Source organism: Triticum aestivum, chromosome 3B (assembly GCF_018294505.1).
Source record: "Triticum aestivum cultivar Chinese Spring chromosome 3B, IWGSC CS RefSeq v2.1, whole genome shotgun sequence".
In the NCBI taxonomy this organism is placed as follows: domain Eukaryota; kingdom Viridiplantae; phylum Streptophyta; class Magnoliopsida; order Poales; family Poaceae; genus Triticum; species Triticum aestivum.
The window spans coordinates 510,225,666-510,241,078 of record NC_057801.1 but is presented as its reverse complement, the minus strand read 5'-3'; the positions used below and the strand labels follow the sequence as shown (position 1 = coordinate 510,241,078).

Sequence of the window (15,413 nt, the reverse complement as noted above, 5' to 3'; positions counted from 1 at the left end):
AGTGAGCTCATAATTTTATTGTATTTGTGAAATACGTACATATTTGTACGCGAAATGAAGTATGCACAAAATATGGTACATACTACCAAAAAAGTAGTATATATACTACCTAAACATTCTTATATACTACATATTACACGTACATACTCTCCGATATAATAGATACTACCTAGAACGTACGAAACAAAAGTGGGACTAACTACACCCGGTAGTAGGAAAAAATTGTCATATATATATATATATATATATATATATATATATATATATATATATGTTGTCCTCATATAAACCTGGCAGTTGTCTGTCTATGAACATGCAAACATTACTAGTGCTACAAGTGATAACAGCAAACTATTTAAACAAATAGGGTATCATAACGTAAATTACACACGAATTTTGCTGCACCCTAGAAGTACATGTGACCAGCTATCTACGTGATTAAGTGGCTATTTAAGTTCAGTCAAATAGGTAATTCTTAACAGTAAGTATCAAACATATAGATAGGCACAATCTATAATAGGATTTACACGCTATGGCATTATGTAATCAGTAGCAAACTAAATTAAGCCAAGCAACGTAATTAATTTTTTTTTGCAATCAGTGGCTAACTAAAATTCCGAGAAGCGGGTAACTGAACTTATACTAGCTCTTTGTACAGGCATACTGCAACTTCTTTTTTTGCTAACAAGGTTCTACAAAGGAGTCCATTGCATCAATTTTTTGGATACGCAGTCACAATACTTCTTTCTTCCCACACTGCATTGGTAAGTCGAATGGTTAATCTGATAAGATGGTGCGTCCTTGATATGTTATATGAGGATAGGTTGTCAGACTAGTTGTAGCAACACATATCACACTGACTTTTACTGTATATTTTATGTGATTATATTTGACATATTGAGATCTAAGCAATCTACAATAAGATGAAAAGACTGGCATCCTTCACATTATTCGCAAACTCAGTTCATAGAAATAAGCAATTCAACCATTTTGTGGATAAATCAAAAGCGTCACTGGAATATTTTTCACTACTCCAATCATACACACAAAAAAGGGCGACGCCACCGTAGGGGCTGGTATGGGCGGCCGCCTCGGGTGGCTGGAAAGTGTGCATCTAGTTTGAGTCGTCCAGGTTGGCCCAGACTAGTTTTGTTCGTCCCAGCGCACGAGCAAACAATGTAAAAAAATGAAGAAAACCATTTCAATTTGGATGGGACAATAACGTAAGTGCAAGGCAAGCCCTATAGCAGGCTCGCAGCCCAAACGAGCGCTTCCCATATCGATCGACGGCAGGAAAAATCCTCAATTCGTTCGCTTCAGCCTCCAGTCTGGTTCGCTCCTAACCTAGCCGCCGCTGGACAGACCGACACGGCACTTCCTCGCACCCTCGTTGGACGCCAGTCGCCGGGCTTCAGACGAGTTGAAGGACAAGAAGATGAAGATCTAACCCTGGGTGTAGCCTGCGTGGGAGGCAGCGGCGGCAGCACGGACATGGCATCTAGCTTGCGCAAACGGGTAGTCGCAGCTTGCAAGAGCAGCATGCGCAACGAGCAGGTACATCACATCCCTGATTATATCTAATTCAACTTTTCAATTTCTGGCCAATAGTTAAACCCGACGATGTGTAAAACTGCTTGTATATTGGGAATCTATAAGAAAATGAAACCAAGTTCTGCTTATTTTATAACTCCCTCAATCAATACTGAACTGACTGAACCTGATGTGTCTGTTCAATTTTGGGTCTGATAGGGTTCGATTTGGGGGAAGATCAGTGATTATGCCTAAAAGTTGTACATGATATATGCATGCTTTGTGTTGAACAATTATTTAGTAGTGTGGTTTAATCTCTGTTTGTTTGTTAGTGTTGCTGCTACTGTTATGCCAATGACTACGTGTGCTCGGAGAAGAGGTTACCACACCGCACGATCTTGCAGTTAACTAAAACAGCAAAATGTTGCCTCAGGGAAGCACAAACATGCAACCAAACACACTGCTAAATGCACTGCTTGTGTCTCTGCTCCCATTCAATCAAACCACATGCAAAAAATGGTCCTTGAATGGATGGCCTTAGTGGGACATTGAGGTGGACACTTGCATATTCAGAGAATTGGGACCAGCTTCCTTAAGATGTGCACCAGACAGGCAGCATCCAGATGAGAAGAGACGATGCAATACAAAACAAAACAAAACTCAAAGTATGGACGCATTTCCTCATTTCATATCAGTTTGCTCCATCGACCACCAACAGTTTGTTGTAAGTACTACAATAATTGGCTCAAGTGGCCTGTATGACACATATATATTATTATCGGGTCAGGCTGCTACATTTGTGATCAATATCAAGTGTTAAAGAATGGATTATATAGCCCACGGCCAACCAAAGAACATTACTACTTTACAAACGAGGGGGAAGGGGAAGGAAAAAAATTGTAGCATGGTTGACACCACATCAAACCACGAAAAAACTTAACGGCTGGCCTATTTCGAACACAGGAATTTCACAGGCGATCGTCGAAATCCCGTAGGAACATATAGGGGCCACGTATAGAGCTATAATAATCAGGAAGTAACGCCTAGATTCATGAGGGTGGGAATAGGCTGTAAAGCCTATGGCAACTTCACGTTGGCCAGGTCCCCCATGGACGATTTCACAGTCTCTTCCGCTGCAAAGTCCTGTAACATTCCAACACGCTCATCAGTTAACTTTGGTTAATTGTTTTAGCAAAAGAGCTCTGTGATAATACACGGATAGAATGATAAATAAACAACATTCTGTGCCTGACCATGGCATGAAATGACATGAATGAAAACAAATAAATGCGATAGCAGTACAACATGGTTGAGTACCTGCAGGCGCTGCATCAAGTACATCAAGAACAAATGCACAAACACCTGGTACAGGTATACGCAGATTCAATCAGGGATCAGCCTTAACATGATCTAAAATAAAACATACAGGATCAAAATTATGTTGTTCTTGCCAGATAGAATAGAAGGCTGACTCGGGCAACAGGATGCCGCCACAAAAATCTTGTCGCCCTCACAGCCCCTGAATCTAAAAACTTAGCAGCTTTTTGTAACTGGAACACCAAAAATGCCAAGCAAGGTAAAATATTAGTACTCTCCCACTATTTGTTAGGATTCTGCACTCCAGATTTCCATTGGACACATATACCTGATGATTTGCCGTTGCCATGTGTCGATGATGCAGAGGAAGAGGCCTGACATATAAAAGGTAATTATCTAAAACTGTACTAGAACTTCCAAATAGAAGAGCACAGCTAAAACTTGGAAATCTCAAAGTACAATTTGCAACACATGGCTGCTTCTCTTTTGACCGGACATTCTCACATCATCAAAAAACTATGGCATGCTTATAAACAATATTTTCCTGCATGTTAAATAACGAAAAGAAAGCGGTCAACATACTCTAGCGCATTGATATCAGTATCTTCCTCCCATGATGATGCTGATCTGCGAGAAACCCTACTCCTTTCTGCTTCTACCTATCAAATGGAACACAAAGATAACAGAATGGTAAGAAGATAAGAACATCCGCAGGACAAAGTCTATAGCACAAGCAACATAGGAAGAAGAGAAATTATGAACCTGCACTTCATGGAATTGCTTCAATGATTTCTCCAGTTGGAACTCTAATGCGCCTTTTTCACTGGCCATAGATTCTAATTGTGTTTGCTTGTGGTACTGGAAGAAATAATGCATAGATAATGAATTAGCTCTCCTTTGCTAAAATGTCAATGACAGAAAAGGAAATTGGTATGCTTCAGCACATACCAGCAAATCAGTGAGCTCCCGGTATCTTTTCTCTAGCTCAACATGCTCCTAAAAAGAGACACATTTGCACAAGAAAAAGTAACCATTAAGTATGATCTGGTAACAAGGTGGATTGTAGTAAATGTTGCATTCATCCAGTTATCAGGTGGATAAATGTTGTTCACCCAGTTTTAACAAGAAAAGTGTGATTTGATTAGGATTAACAACCTGTCTAGAATAATGCTCTGCGTCTCGTCTCATTCCGGCCATTTCAACTCTCATCTTCTGCAACTCAGCCTACATCATACAAGTAAGGATGTTAACCAATAATAGTGCAAGACAGAGCATTCTGATTACTATAATAGAAACAACTCCATTGATACTTTTTACATTTTCTGTGATATTATACCTGATCATCATATTAGCATTTTTACCTAAACTTCCGAATTATTACTTGACAACTGATTCTTTGATATCTTATGAATTAAATAGTACCTCCAAGGATAATATCTTGCTTTCTGCCTCTCTTTGGCTTTGCCGTGCTCGCTCAACTTCCTCCTGCCATGCCTGTATCTGCTTTCCAAAAGCACAGCATCAAGAGAAACAAACACCAAAGTGTTACATTTCAGGATAGTGCACAATATGCTAAGTTCTATTATTTCAAAAGCAAAGATAAATAAATACAGATAGACATTTCTAGATAGGGTAGTAAATAGTTCCACAATATGAGTATCTCAGGTATGGAGTATGCTAAAAGTACAGCTCATATTAATCCCGTAAAGAAACCAAGGTTCTTTCATTTTAACCTGAAGAACCCCCAGTTATACTTTCACGGTTTCACCACCATTTGGAATCAGTTCCACACTATATATATTGTTATGCCTTGTTGTTACTTCTTTGCCGCTATTTTATCTGGCTGAGTGTCTGTGCAAAGATAGCTAATACTAATAGGAGGTGCTATCAACTTTTCTGCAGTTTGTGACCCAGACCGTGATCGCACTGCGGGTTACCTGATAGGTGTCAAAACATTTTCCATTTTCCCCCTCCTATTTCTGTCAACTGTATTTTTTTAGTAATGAGAAACGGGAGATCTGCTTTAGAAGAAAAAATTAACCTGAAGAGCTTGATTAGCATCTTCAGAAGGCTTTTTCTGAGCACGGCGATTACGAGCTTCCATTTCCTGTAGTTCTTGGTGCAGTGATGCACATTCAACCTGAAACAACCATGGTACCGATAGTTAATAGCAGAAACTAAACCGATCAGATATGACACACAGTGCGGAAAGGAATTTACCTCAAGTACAGCTACTTTGTGCTCGAATTCCATTGCTCTCGATGAGCTTTGATCAGCAGCTCTCTGTATGCCAACAGAACAGTCAAGATCAAACTGAATTTGCCAATGTTTCTTTAGTAGCAGATTGAAACACACACAAAAGTTTAATAGTACCACTGATTGTGTTAAAATCGGAGACCAGTCGGCTAAAATGTGACACCCATAGAATCTAAACTAAGTGACATTATTGCAAGTATAAGATTTGGATTAAATTGACATAAAACGGATAGGAGTTGAACAATTTAAACAAGACCTTAGAAATTAGTGGAAACATACTATAAATCGCACATATGGATTGAAGCGCAGCCCTGGAAACATAACAGTTACTAATTTTCTAGCTGGACTACTATTTCTTGCAAGTATACATGCTGGCCTTGTGGTATTGACGAACCTCTAAAATCCAGATAGATTTGTCTCCACTTAGTCAGTGCTAGAACTTCTAAATGTTGAATTAGCTCATCATGGCAGTTTGAGTATGAAGCTTGTTTTAAAGACATCTACTTAGATCTTCAAATGTATCCCCTGGAGAAAAATAGGCCAATAAACAGATGAACGCAACTAATGGGATAGCGTACCTGCATGTGCCAAAACATTTGATCTTACAGGAGTAAATTTTAAGTCATTCAAAAGAGTTATTCATTCTGCCGATTCTAGAACGTAGTAGACTAACATTTGTAGTTGTTGAAACAAATAGTCAGGCTGTGATAAATGCCCCTTGCACTCCGCATGATATTGCAAGAAATGCCAATTGAACCAAACATCTACATAGCACTAACATGCAGTTTCCTTGTTAGTGTTCAAGAAAATTGGCAGACAATTTTGACATCGTCGCATAATAGACCACATGTTGATGCTTCATATTTATACCTTGCAAAATTACCTGGATTCTAGCAAGAGCGTTCGATGCCTCGACAGCCCGGTGCTCCAATTCTACTTCTCTGTCAACAGCTGCCTGCAATGTGATAGAAAGTATTGAAATTTTATAACACAAGAAATTATGATAAAGACAAAGCAATAAAACGGATGCACTTCAACAAATTACCATCTTTGTAGCATTATGTGCAATACGCTCCTCTTCAGCCCTCCGCTCCACGGTTGAAAGTTCCTCTCGTAGAGCCTAAAATGTACATGGTACATACAGAGGTTAGATAACTTCATGAAAATATGAGGCTGTTCTATTATTCTACCCCAGAAAGTCTATTTCACTAACCTGGATGATCCTGGTTTCAGTAAGCTCACGGTTCCTCTTAAGGCCATCCATATCTTCCTAGTATCAGCAGAAAACAAAATCGATTTATTATTTGATAACATCAGTTATGTTACAGAAGCCTAAAAACATAAGGAAAAGTGTTAACAGTCACCCATATAGCCATACTATTCAACATTTATATCCAAAAGAGATCATATCAAGCTGTACAACTTAAACACACAGGTGCTAGTTCCTGCGAGTAAGGGCCAGTTCTTTTGAGCATTAAACTCTGCAACTGTACAGGATACTGGCCACAATGTATGGTTTTCCTTTGGCGATGCAGTAGTGTTACAGAAAGATTAAAAAAAAACTTGAAAGAGTATGAAAGATGAAACCTGTAAAGATGCCAGCATTTCTTCTGAAGCTGCTGCTTTTTTCTTCCAAGAGTCCAACGATTTAGCTAGAGATTCAATCTCAGTGTTTTTTGCAGCCAAAGCATCAACCATGTTAGATTCAACTCGTGAACCTTGTACTCTGGACACCGATAGTTCTTGCTGTAGTTGCTTTATATGAGCTTCATGTGAGCTACATTTCTCTCTCTGTTATGTGTTATGAAATCAATATATATTAGAGAAAATCACTCTACCATGCATGGGGTTAAGGTAATTGGAAATAATGTAATGAGATGAATTTCGGTAAGATAATCTGACCTCCTGAACAAGAAGCTCTTCTAGCTGTGCATTCTCGGATTTATATTCTTGGAGACGGGATGAAAGTCCAGCACAGACCTGTTGATAAGTAAAACATAAACCAACAGGTCAACATATGGACTTAATCACAATAAAGGTAAGCAGGTAACATGGCAGAGTCACTAAGCTTATACTAATCATACCCGAGCTAATCTAGCTTCTTTTGACTGGCCAGTTTTTGCAGCGCTTTTTAGTAATCCCTGAGCCTGCCAAAGACCAACAAGACAGCGGTATAGTGTAAGCAGAGAATGCATTCACATCAGCATATCTTGGTCATTATGAGTGCAATTTGCTACAGCCTACCTCCTCAAGTTGGTCTTGATCCTTCAAAGGAACTGAATCAGACTTATGTTCCTGTTGATTTTGTGTGATTTCTGGTGGATCTGACAAATTATCTTTTTTCAAATCTTGGGATTTGCCAGAACCTTCTGTATCGGGTACTCCAGAGATAGTTCTCTCCTGGATAACAGCCACAGCTGTGTCTTTATCCTCCAAACTGACTGCTAAACCAATCTCAGTAGACTGGTTACTACTGCTTGGCTCATTTTTTTCGTCTGGAACTGAAGGAGCAGAGCTTTCAGAGGCACTCTCCAAATGTCCAGAACCTGCAACATGATCCGTGATGGGACCTGTATCCTCAGGTGTTTTCTCCATCGACTGGACTTCAACCGCATTATCGATAGCATTAGCAGCTGCATCATTTTTAAGGTCAACGGTGGCGTTCTCCACTTTGTCCGACGTGCTCTCATCATTCGCTCCCTTAGCATCAACTGAAGTGACTTCAGGTTCACTGGCACTGGGAATAGCAATAGCATCATCATTTGATGAATCTGCACGTGCCGAAGGTTTGATCTTCTCAATCTTAATCCTCTCACGCGGCGGTTGCCTGTTTTTCCTCTCCTTCTGAGCCGCTGTCCTGTTACCTGCATCCCCAGTAGTGAGCTTCAATGGACCCTGCAATGCGAAGTTACAGCAGACTTTAGACATCAGGTAGCAGGCACACGGCCTGCAAGGTAATCAAGTATGCTCAAGAAGTCTAGCCAGTTGCAACCTTCTCCCTGGGCTTTCCCCTCTTTGCTTGCCCTTCTTGGCCATTCGATCCTTCAGCAAACAAACATCAGCGATTACTAATATTCCAACTGGCCGAGCTGCTGGCTAACACGGGGCAATGTTTACCTGAAGGCTGAGGAGCAGTCTGCTCATCGGACAGCTCGGTGGCCACGCTTTTCGCCCTCCGGTCTACCACTTCGAGCAAGTCTGTTACAGCAAAAACAGGAAACTTGTTACAGCTCCACATTGCCAACAAGTCGATAGCGTAAGCAGGCAATGGGATGGCAATGGGTTCGTGTGGGCTGCAACTGGCCCGCCCGCACACCCAAAGGCGGTCGAACAAGGCACTGCATCAAGGCTAGCTCGCCAGATTTCGCAGCCGGCGTCGTAATCCCACGCAGTAACCGCCGCGGATGCAGTGCTAGAGTCGAGGGGAGACACCCCAGATCTTAGCCCGCAGGACAAGTGGATCTCGGCGGCGAATCGGAAGGAGGGGAGGGGAGGGGAGAGGAGGCTGTGGCGCGTACCTTCGGCGACCTTGAGCCAGGAGGCCATGGCGGGATCACCTCCCCGGCGAGAGGAGGGTGGCTGGCGACGAGACGGCGAGCTAGGTAGATGAACTGGTGAGATTTCCGGCCGCAGCAGTGGGGTTCTCTTCGCGGGATAGTTGGTGCTGGCGGGGATCGGAAGTCGGATCCGACCGACCGGTGGGTTTGCTTTTGGTGGATGGCATCATGGAATCATATAGAGATTTAATGGATACAAGAATGAAATTCTTCGCACATTCGCCAAAGCCCGTCTAGCTCAGTTGGTAGAGCGCAAGGCTCTTAACCTTGTGGTCGTGGGTTCGAGCCCCACGGTGGGCGAATGTGTATGTTGGTCATTCCTTTTTCTTCCTTTGTTCATTCATATTTTTGGGGCCATTCTAGAATTTCCCAAATTTTGAATCATTGGATCGCTCATATGAATCTGGACACACTGCCACGTCATGGTTTTCATTCGGTGCGCAAACATCTTATCCCTATAGCAAGTGCACGTGCGAGGCTTCTTCTTCAAAATCTCCCAAATTTTGAACGAGGCTTCTTCTTCAAAATCTCTCAAATTTTGAACCATTGGATCGCTCATATGAATCTTGGCACACTGCCACGTCATGGTTTTCAATCGGTGCGCAAATATCTTATCCCTATAGCAAGTGCACGTGCGAGGCTTCTTCAAAATCTTGTTATTTCCTTCAACAAAGCGTGAGGCAGAGCTAGCATCGTCAGTGGCATATATGAATCTTGGCACACTGCCACGTCATGGTTTTCATTCGGTGCGCAAACATCTTATCCCTATAGCAAGTGCACGTGCGAGGCTTCTTCTTCAAAATCTCCCAAATTTTGAACCATTGGATCGCTCATATGAATCTTGGCACACTGCCACGTCATGGCTTTCAATCGGTGCGCAAATACCTTATCCCTATAGCAAGTGCACGTGCGAGGCTTCTTCTTCAAAATCTCGTTATTTCCTTCAACAAAGCGTGAGGCAGAGCTAGCATCGTCAGTGGCATATGTGCACCGACGTGCAACTGCTCGTCGGGATTCACTGCGTGCCCAAGTACCCCACTACCTACCTCACCGCCATCGACACTCGCCAGCACCACTCCTGCGCCTTCCACTTCCACGCCTCCACCGGCCACAAGCCCACCTTTCGCGCCTCCAAAGCGTGCTCCCTTAACACTGCCAACAACAGCGCCGTCGGCGGCTCATGTGTAAAGAGCCATGTCTCCCGCTCCCTGGCCGAGAACCGCGCCATGCTACTTGTCCCCTCCTAGCCTCAACTCCCGCCCACACCTTGTTGCACGCGAACCCATCATCGTCTGCATCAGCCAATCACAACAAGCCGCAGCTACCAGCCCACATGGCAGGAGCCCGACCTTTTGCCGCCCTTTCCTTTTTCTTCCTTTGTTCATTCATATTTTTGGGGCCATTCTAGAATTTCCCAAATTTTGAACCATTGGATCGCTCATATGAATCTTGGCACACTGCCACGTCATGGTTTTCATTCGGTGCGCAAACATCTTATCCCTATAGCAAGTGCACGTGCGAGGCTTCTTCTTCAAAATCTCCCAAATTTTGAACCATTGGATCGCTCATATGAATCTTGGCACACTGCCACGTCATGGTTTTCAATCGGTGCGCAAACATCTTATCCCTATAGCAAGTGCACGTGCGAGGCTTCTTCTTCAAAATCTCGTTATTTCCTTCGACAAAGCGTGAGGCAGAGCTAGCATCCTCAGTGGCATATGTGCATCGACGTGCAGCTGCTCGTCGGGATTCACTGCGTGCCCAAGTACCCCACTACCTACCTCACCGCCATCGACACTCGCCAGCACCACTCCTGCGCCTTCCACTTCCACGCCTCCACCGGCCACAAGCCCACCTTTCGCGCCTCCAAAGCGTGCTCCCTTAACACTGCCAACAACAGCGCCGTCGGCGGCTCCTGCGTAAAGAGCCATGTCTCCCGCTCCCTGGCCGAGAACCGCGCCATGCTACTTGTCCCCTCCTAGCCTCAACTCCCGCCCACACCTTGTCGCACGCGAACCCATCACCGCCTGCATCAGCCAATCACAACAAGCCGCAGCTACCAGCCCACATGGCAGGAGCCCGACCTTTTGCCGCCCTTTCGCGTCTCCTGTCAAGGTCAACCGCAATCAAACAACCCATTCTCTCCCTTTTCTCATGTCCGCTAAGATGAACATATAATCGTCTTTCTACAAGGCGAGTTGTCCATGGTGGGCTCCAACATGCGTGAGAGTACCCCGCTGTACGAAGACAAAGGGATGTCGTCGTGCTCGTTTCTTCTGTGGGCGCTCTCAAATGTGTGGCTGCTCACCACCGAGATTGACATTAGGATCGTCGTTGCCTCCAACCTTCGTTTGTCGTGCTTGCAATCATGCTCGACCTCCCACGGCCATGGCGCGTGCCTTGTTTGGAGCGGAGAAGGTGCGGGGTGTTTGGTTGCCATGTTTGACAATGCACTTTGCCATGTCACAATGCACACAGGTGCTTTTTTAAAATTCTGGAAATTTCCATGTTCTAAATCATGCAGTCAATAATTATTGCAATGTTTTAAAATTTTGAAATTTGCCGCGTTTTTAGTATTTATACCATGCATGTGTCCAAAATTGTTGCCATGTATGGCAGAAATGCATGTCAATTATTTTAGATGGGGTATGACAACTAATTTAGGTGGGCCATGGTAACTTTTGTTAGTTCTAGGTTCATGGCAAAAAAAATGCTAACTTTCGTTAGTTGCTATTAGCTTTTGGTAGCAAATATGCTAACTAAATGGGAACCAGATGGCAAATTTGTTTAACGGCCCATGGAAATTTTTTGTTCATATAACATCATGGCAAAATTACACTATATTTTGTCATTATGGCAAACTTACACACATTTTTTGCCGTTAATGTCATTTCTTAGTACTATGGAAAGTACTTCGTACCCATCCTCGCATTTTTATTGTGTGAGGCATGGCAAGTTTCTCTTTTAAATTGTAGATTAAAGCACATTTCTTTCTTTGCAGCATGGCAAATCTTCTTGGGACCATGAAAAATTTGCTTTATGGATCATGGCAAATTTACTCTACGGATCATGGTAAATTTCATATCTTTTGGCCCATGAAAAGTTTCTTTTTTACAATGGCAGATTTTATATTTGAACCATAGCAAAATCATACTTGGATCATGACAAAAATATACTTTTTGGACCATGGAAACTTGTTTTCTTTACCATGGAAAATTTTATATTTGGACCATGGCAATTATATATTTGGATCATGGCAAAGTTCTTTTTTTTGGACCATGGAATTTTTTGTACCATGCTAAATTTATATTTGGACTGTGATGATTATATATTTGGATCATGGCAAAATTCTTTTTTTTCGAACCGTGGCCTTTTTTACCATGGTAAATTTATATTTGGACTATGGAAAATTTAATTCTTATACCATGGATTTTTTTTTTTTACTTGTTGGTCCATGGTCAATAATTTTGGGAACATTTTCTTTTTGAAATAAGGCAAAAGATTTGCCATTTCATCGATTAAGAAGAAGGTTTAGACAGGCCACGAAGTGGCTAGAAATAAAATCTACTCTCGCGGCAATACAACACTCAAATGATTAGCGCCCGCCAACGCTCAAAGCGACAACTCCTCTTTTATCTTACTAATGACGACCATCGTAGGTGCGGCCGTGTTGCGAAAAACTCTAGCATTGCGCTCCGTCCAAATTTCCCAGGAGATTAGCATCATTAGTGAGGTGAGCGTCTTGGGGGATTCATAACGAAGATATACGTTTCCATTCCATCATTCCCACACCGAGCCCCTCGCTGACCAAGTAGTAGTCTGAGTGTGATCCATGCCAAGCCAGCGCAGAATATCGTTCCACACACGAAGGGTATAGGGAACATGGTAAAGTTTGTTTTACATACCATGGCAAATTTCTTTTTTGTACATATTCTTTGTTGAACAAACCATGGTGAATTCATTCTGTACACCAGGGCAAATTTATGTTTGAACATCCGATGGCAAATATGTTTTCATAAGACTATTTCATAATTCATGAAACAATGGCAACTTAAGTTCAACAAAAAATGTGCGGTAATATCAATATAAAGTTTCTCCATCTTGCAATCTGTCTAGAATTTCTACATTTTCCAAACGGTAGAAGTCCTCCGTCTTGCTTTCTTTTTCTAAAACAATTCCTCCGAATTGCTAAAACTGCTCTAGAGAAAATAGCATTTCACTGCGCATATACTCAATATAGGTGCAAAACTGATTACATGAATGGACCGCAAAGAGATAAAACATGCCAGAAATCAGTTCTGAAGCACCAGAGTATAAAACAAATTGCGTTTAGAAATTGCGTTTTTCCATCGCGAGAAAATGCATAGCACCGTTCAACAAAAGGGAAATATGCATCGAACCATCAAATGGAACTCAAAAGGTGCAGCCGCAGTGAACAGCAACAGCACTTATTTATCCAACATACGCCACAACCTTGGCTCAAATTGCACACATCCATCATCAAAGATGGATGCACACGAAAGGTAATAACGAATAGTGGTTATATTCATGGAAGAAATGTGCACTTAGCGCAAAACAAATGATCATGAGCATTCTATGTATGCAGGACTGTATGTATGCATGTATCAAATTTTCTGTATCTATGCAGATATGAATGAAATAATTTGGAGAAGGATCATTCCTCTACATGGAGGTCGACAAAAATTCTGACACCAAATAAAGGTCTCCATCCACTCTACTCGATCTACAAGAACTCCAAAGTATCTGTCTGTTGTGTCATCCGTCGGCCGTCTTTGGCATGGATGTGCTTGAACTTCACTCCAGAGTCTCCAGTGATTAGTGTAGCTCCTCTGCTACACCATGCTGGGGTCTGAAATGAAACGACAAACCCAATTAGCGACAATCTCACAGCCATTTGATTAAGATTGGAAGGATGCAGTTAGAGAAAACATATAAACAATCAAAGGTGCAGTTCATGCCATGGTATGACCGTGCCTGCTTGAGCAGCGGCTGAGCAAAGAGAGGGGTAGGCGGCGAGCGAGCAGGAATCAGACGGACACGCCGGCACGCGCAACAACTAGGTCTGCCGCTCCACGACACGACCGGAGCGCGTCCTCCACCCTCTCACGCCCAGAGCTCCCCCGAACGTGTTAACCCTCGCCGGGCTCCTCCCGGTCCGCCGCTTAATCTGCGCCGCGCGCCGCCTCCCCAAACGGCCCCGCCACGCCCAGGTGGTCGGTGCGGACGACCTGGGGTCGTTCTTGGACGAACAAGAACTCGATTGAGAGCGTGCTCCGCCGTGTCGGCCAATACCCGCTGCTAACCCCTCTTCTTGCCTTGCTATTGTACAAAGGGAAGCGCCGCGATCCAAGAACGGCGCCGCCACGGCGAGTTGGCTGGCGCGGACGACCAGGAGTCGTTCTTGGAATCTTGGAAGAACAAGAACTCGATTAAGGGCGTGGCACCGCCAACGCCAACGCCGCTCCGGCAAATGCCGCGCGTCTGACCCCTCTTCTCGCCTCGCTATTCTACGAACCAGGGCCCGCCATCCCGGCCCGCGGCGGCTCCGCCATCAATGGCATCGCCTGAGAGGTGGATGCGCAGCCGCCTGCCCGCTTCGGCCATAACCCCTCTTCTTTTGCCTCCCTACGCCTAGTTCTTGGCTTCTTTGGCCTTCCAGTCGATCTCGAATGTTCCAACCAATGCAATACGGAAGAGCGGGAGGAGGGAGGAGGGAGGAGAGGCGTACCGGCGGCGAGGGAGCGGGTGCAGGATGTCGGCGCGGCGGTGTAGGTCCAGAAGGAGAGCTCATGCCCACCGAGAAGAAGTACGCTGGACGCGGCGCCGGTGACCACGAGGAAGACGAAGGCGAGGAGACGTCTTCCCCCCGACGCTCGTGCTAAGAAAGTAGGCAATTTTTCGGTACATAACTAGCATCGCATTGACAGAACTAACAACATAGATCTAAACAAGCACGTACTACGCAAATAGTAGATAAATCTACACACGATGCTAGCACTGCTAATACATAAATTATCAGGAGAGGGATAAACGCGGTATACCCTTCAGTATGCCATGCAAAAGCCGCTGCTGCGGTGGCAGCAGCAGAAGCGTCCTTGGCGGCCTTCTTGTCAGCCTCGGTCTTCTCGGCGGCGGCGCGTTCGGCGTCGGTGGACATGGTGATGACGGAGGTGACACGGACGTAGAGGAAGTAGTGGATTGGAGGCGAGCAGTCGCGTAGTCGCTTCCCAAAAACCTATTCGCCTCTCTCCCGTACAGGAACCAGAGAGACGGAGTTTCGGAGACCTGCTCTCCCGTCGACCGTGTACGCGGCGGACGGGATGGAGTCACCGGCGGCAGCAGCGGCAAAGAAACGACAGTGGGCGGTTCGCGTGGAGCAGATGTGATCTGATCGTGGCGGCTAGGGTTAGGGGACACCGCACACTTATATAGACGCAGCCGCATGGAGAGACGTGGGCTTGACCCACGTCTGAGTCCGTGACAGCCCACGATCCGACGTCTCAGATCGTGGCCCTGCTGTCAGAACCTCTCCGTTAGTGACTGGCAAAAATAAGCGCATAGGTGTGAGCTCGGCTCGGCTCATTCCCGCAACCCGCGTCGAGGCGAGGCGAGGCGTGGCGAGGCGGGCGGCGGAGGAGGAGCGCGCGAGAGCCTCTTCTCTTCTCAAGCTCCAATAGCATGTAGAAGAGCCACCCTTATAAACCACTCCAACTTTCCTTCCACTAGCATGGT

At 44.4% G+C, this 15,413-nt stretch overlaps 1 protein-coding gene and 1 non-coding gene across 2 annotated transcripts; one reads left to right on the top strand and one right to left on the bottom strand.

Annotated features, from left to right (window-relative positions):
* Nucleotides 1-2,270: 2,270 nt before the first annotated feature.
* Nucleotides 2,271-8,823, bottom strand: LOC123070631 (golgin-84). Its single transcript, XM_044493910.1, has 21 exons — nt 8,622-8,823; nt 8,221-8,301; nt 8,096-8,145; nt 7,348-7,998; nt 7,188-7,250; nt 7,006-7,083; nt 6,691-6,894; nt 6,317-6,373; nt 6,149-6,223; nt 5,987-6,058; nt 5,068-5,130; nt 4,889-4,987; nt 4,270-4,347; nt 4,003-4,071; nt 3,796-3,843; nt 3,610-3,705; nt 3,430-3,506; nt 3,176-3,221; nt 2,982-3,080; nt 2,848-2,892; nt 2,271-2,673 (listed from the first exon to the last, which is right to left on the bottom strand). The coding sequence occupies exons 1-21, from the start codon at nt 8,647-8,649 to the stop codon at nt 2,608-2,610; spliced, it is 2,145 nt and encodes a 714-aa protein (XP_044349845.1). The 5' UTR covers nt 8,650-8,823; the 3' UTR covers nt 2,271-2,607.
* Nucleotides 8,824-8,887: 64 nt separating this feature from the next.
* On the top strand, nt 8,888-8,960 carry TRNAK-CUU (transfer RNA lysine (anticodon CUU)). Its single transcript has one exon. It is a non-coding gene; the product is annotated as a tRNA-Lys (tRNA).
* The last annotated feature ends 6,453 nt before the right edge of the window (nt 8,961-15,413 follow it).

What these genes read in the sequence shown, in the direction of transcription:
- LOC123070631 (XM_044493910.1), bottom strand. Translation starts at nt 8,649, where the DNA reads ATGGCCTCCTGGCTCAAGGTCGCCGAAG. An exon ending in ACGCTCTTGCTAGAATCCAG is followed by an intron (nt 5,131 to 5,986) that starts GTAATTTTGCAA and finishes GTTGGCATACAG; the next exon opens with AGAGCTGCTGATCAAAGCTC. An exon ending in GCAAGATATTATCCTTGGAG is followed by an intron (nt 4,072 to 4,269) that starts GTACTATTTAAT and finishes TGTATGATGTAG; the next exon opens with GCTGAGTTGCAGAAGATGAG.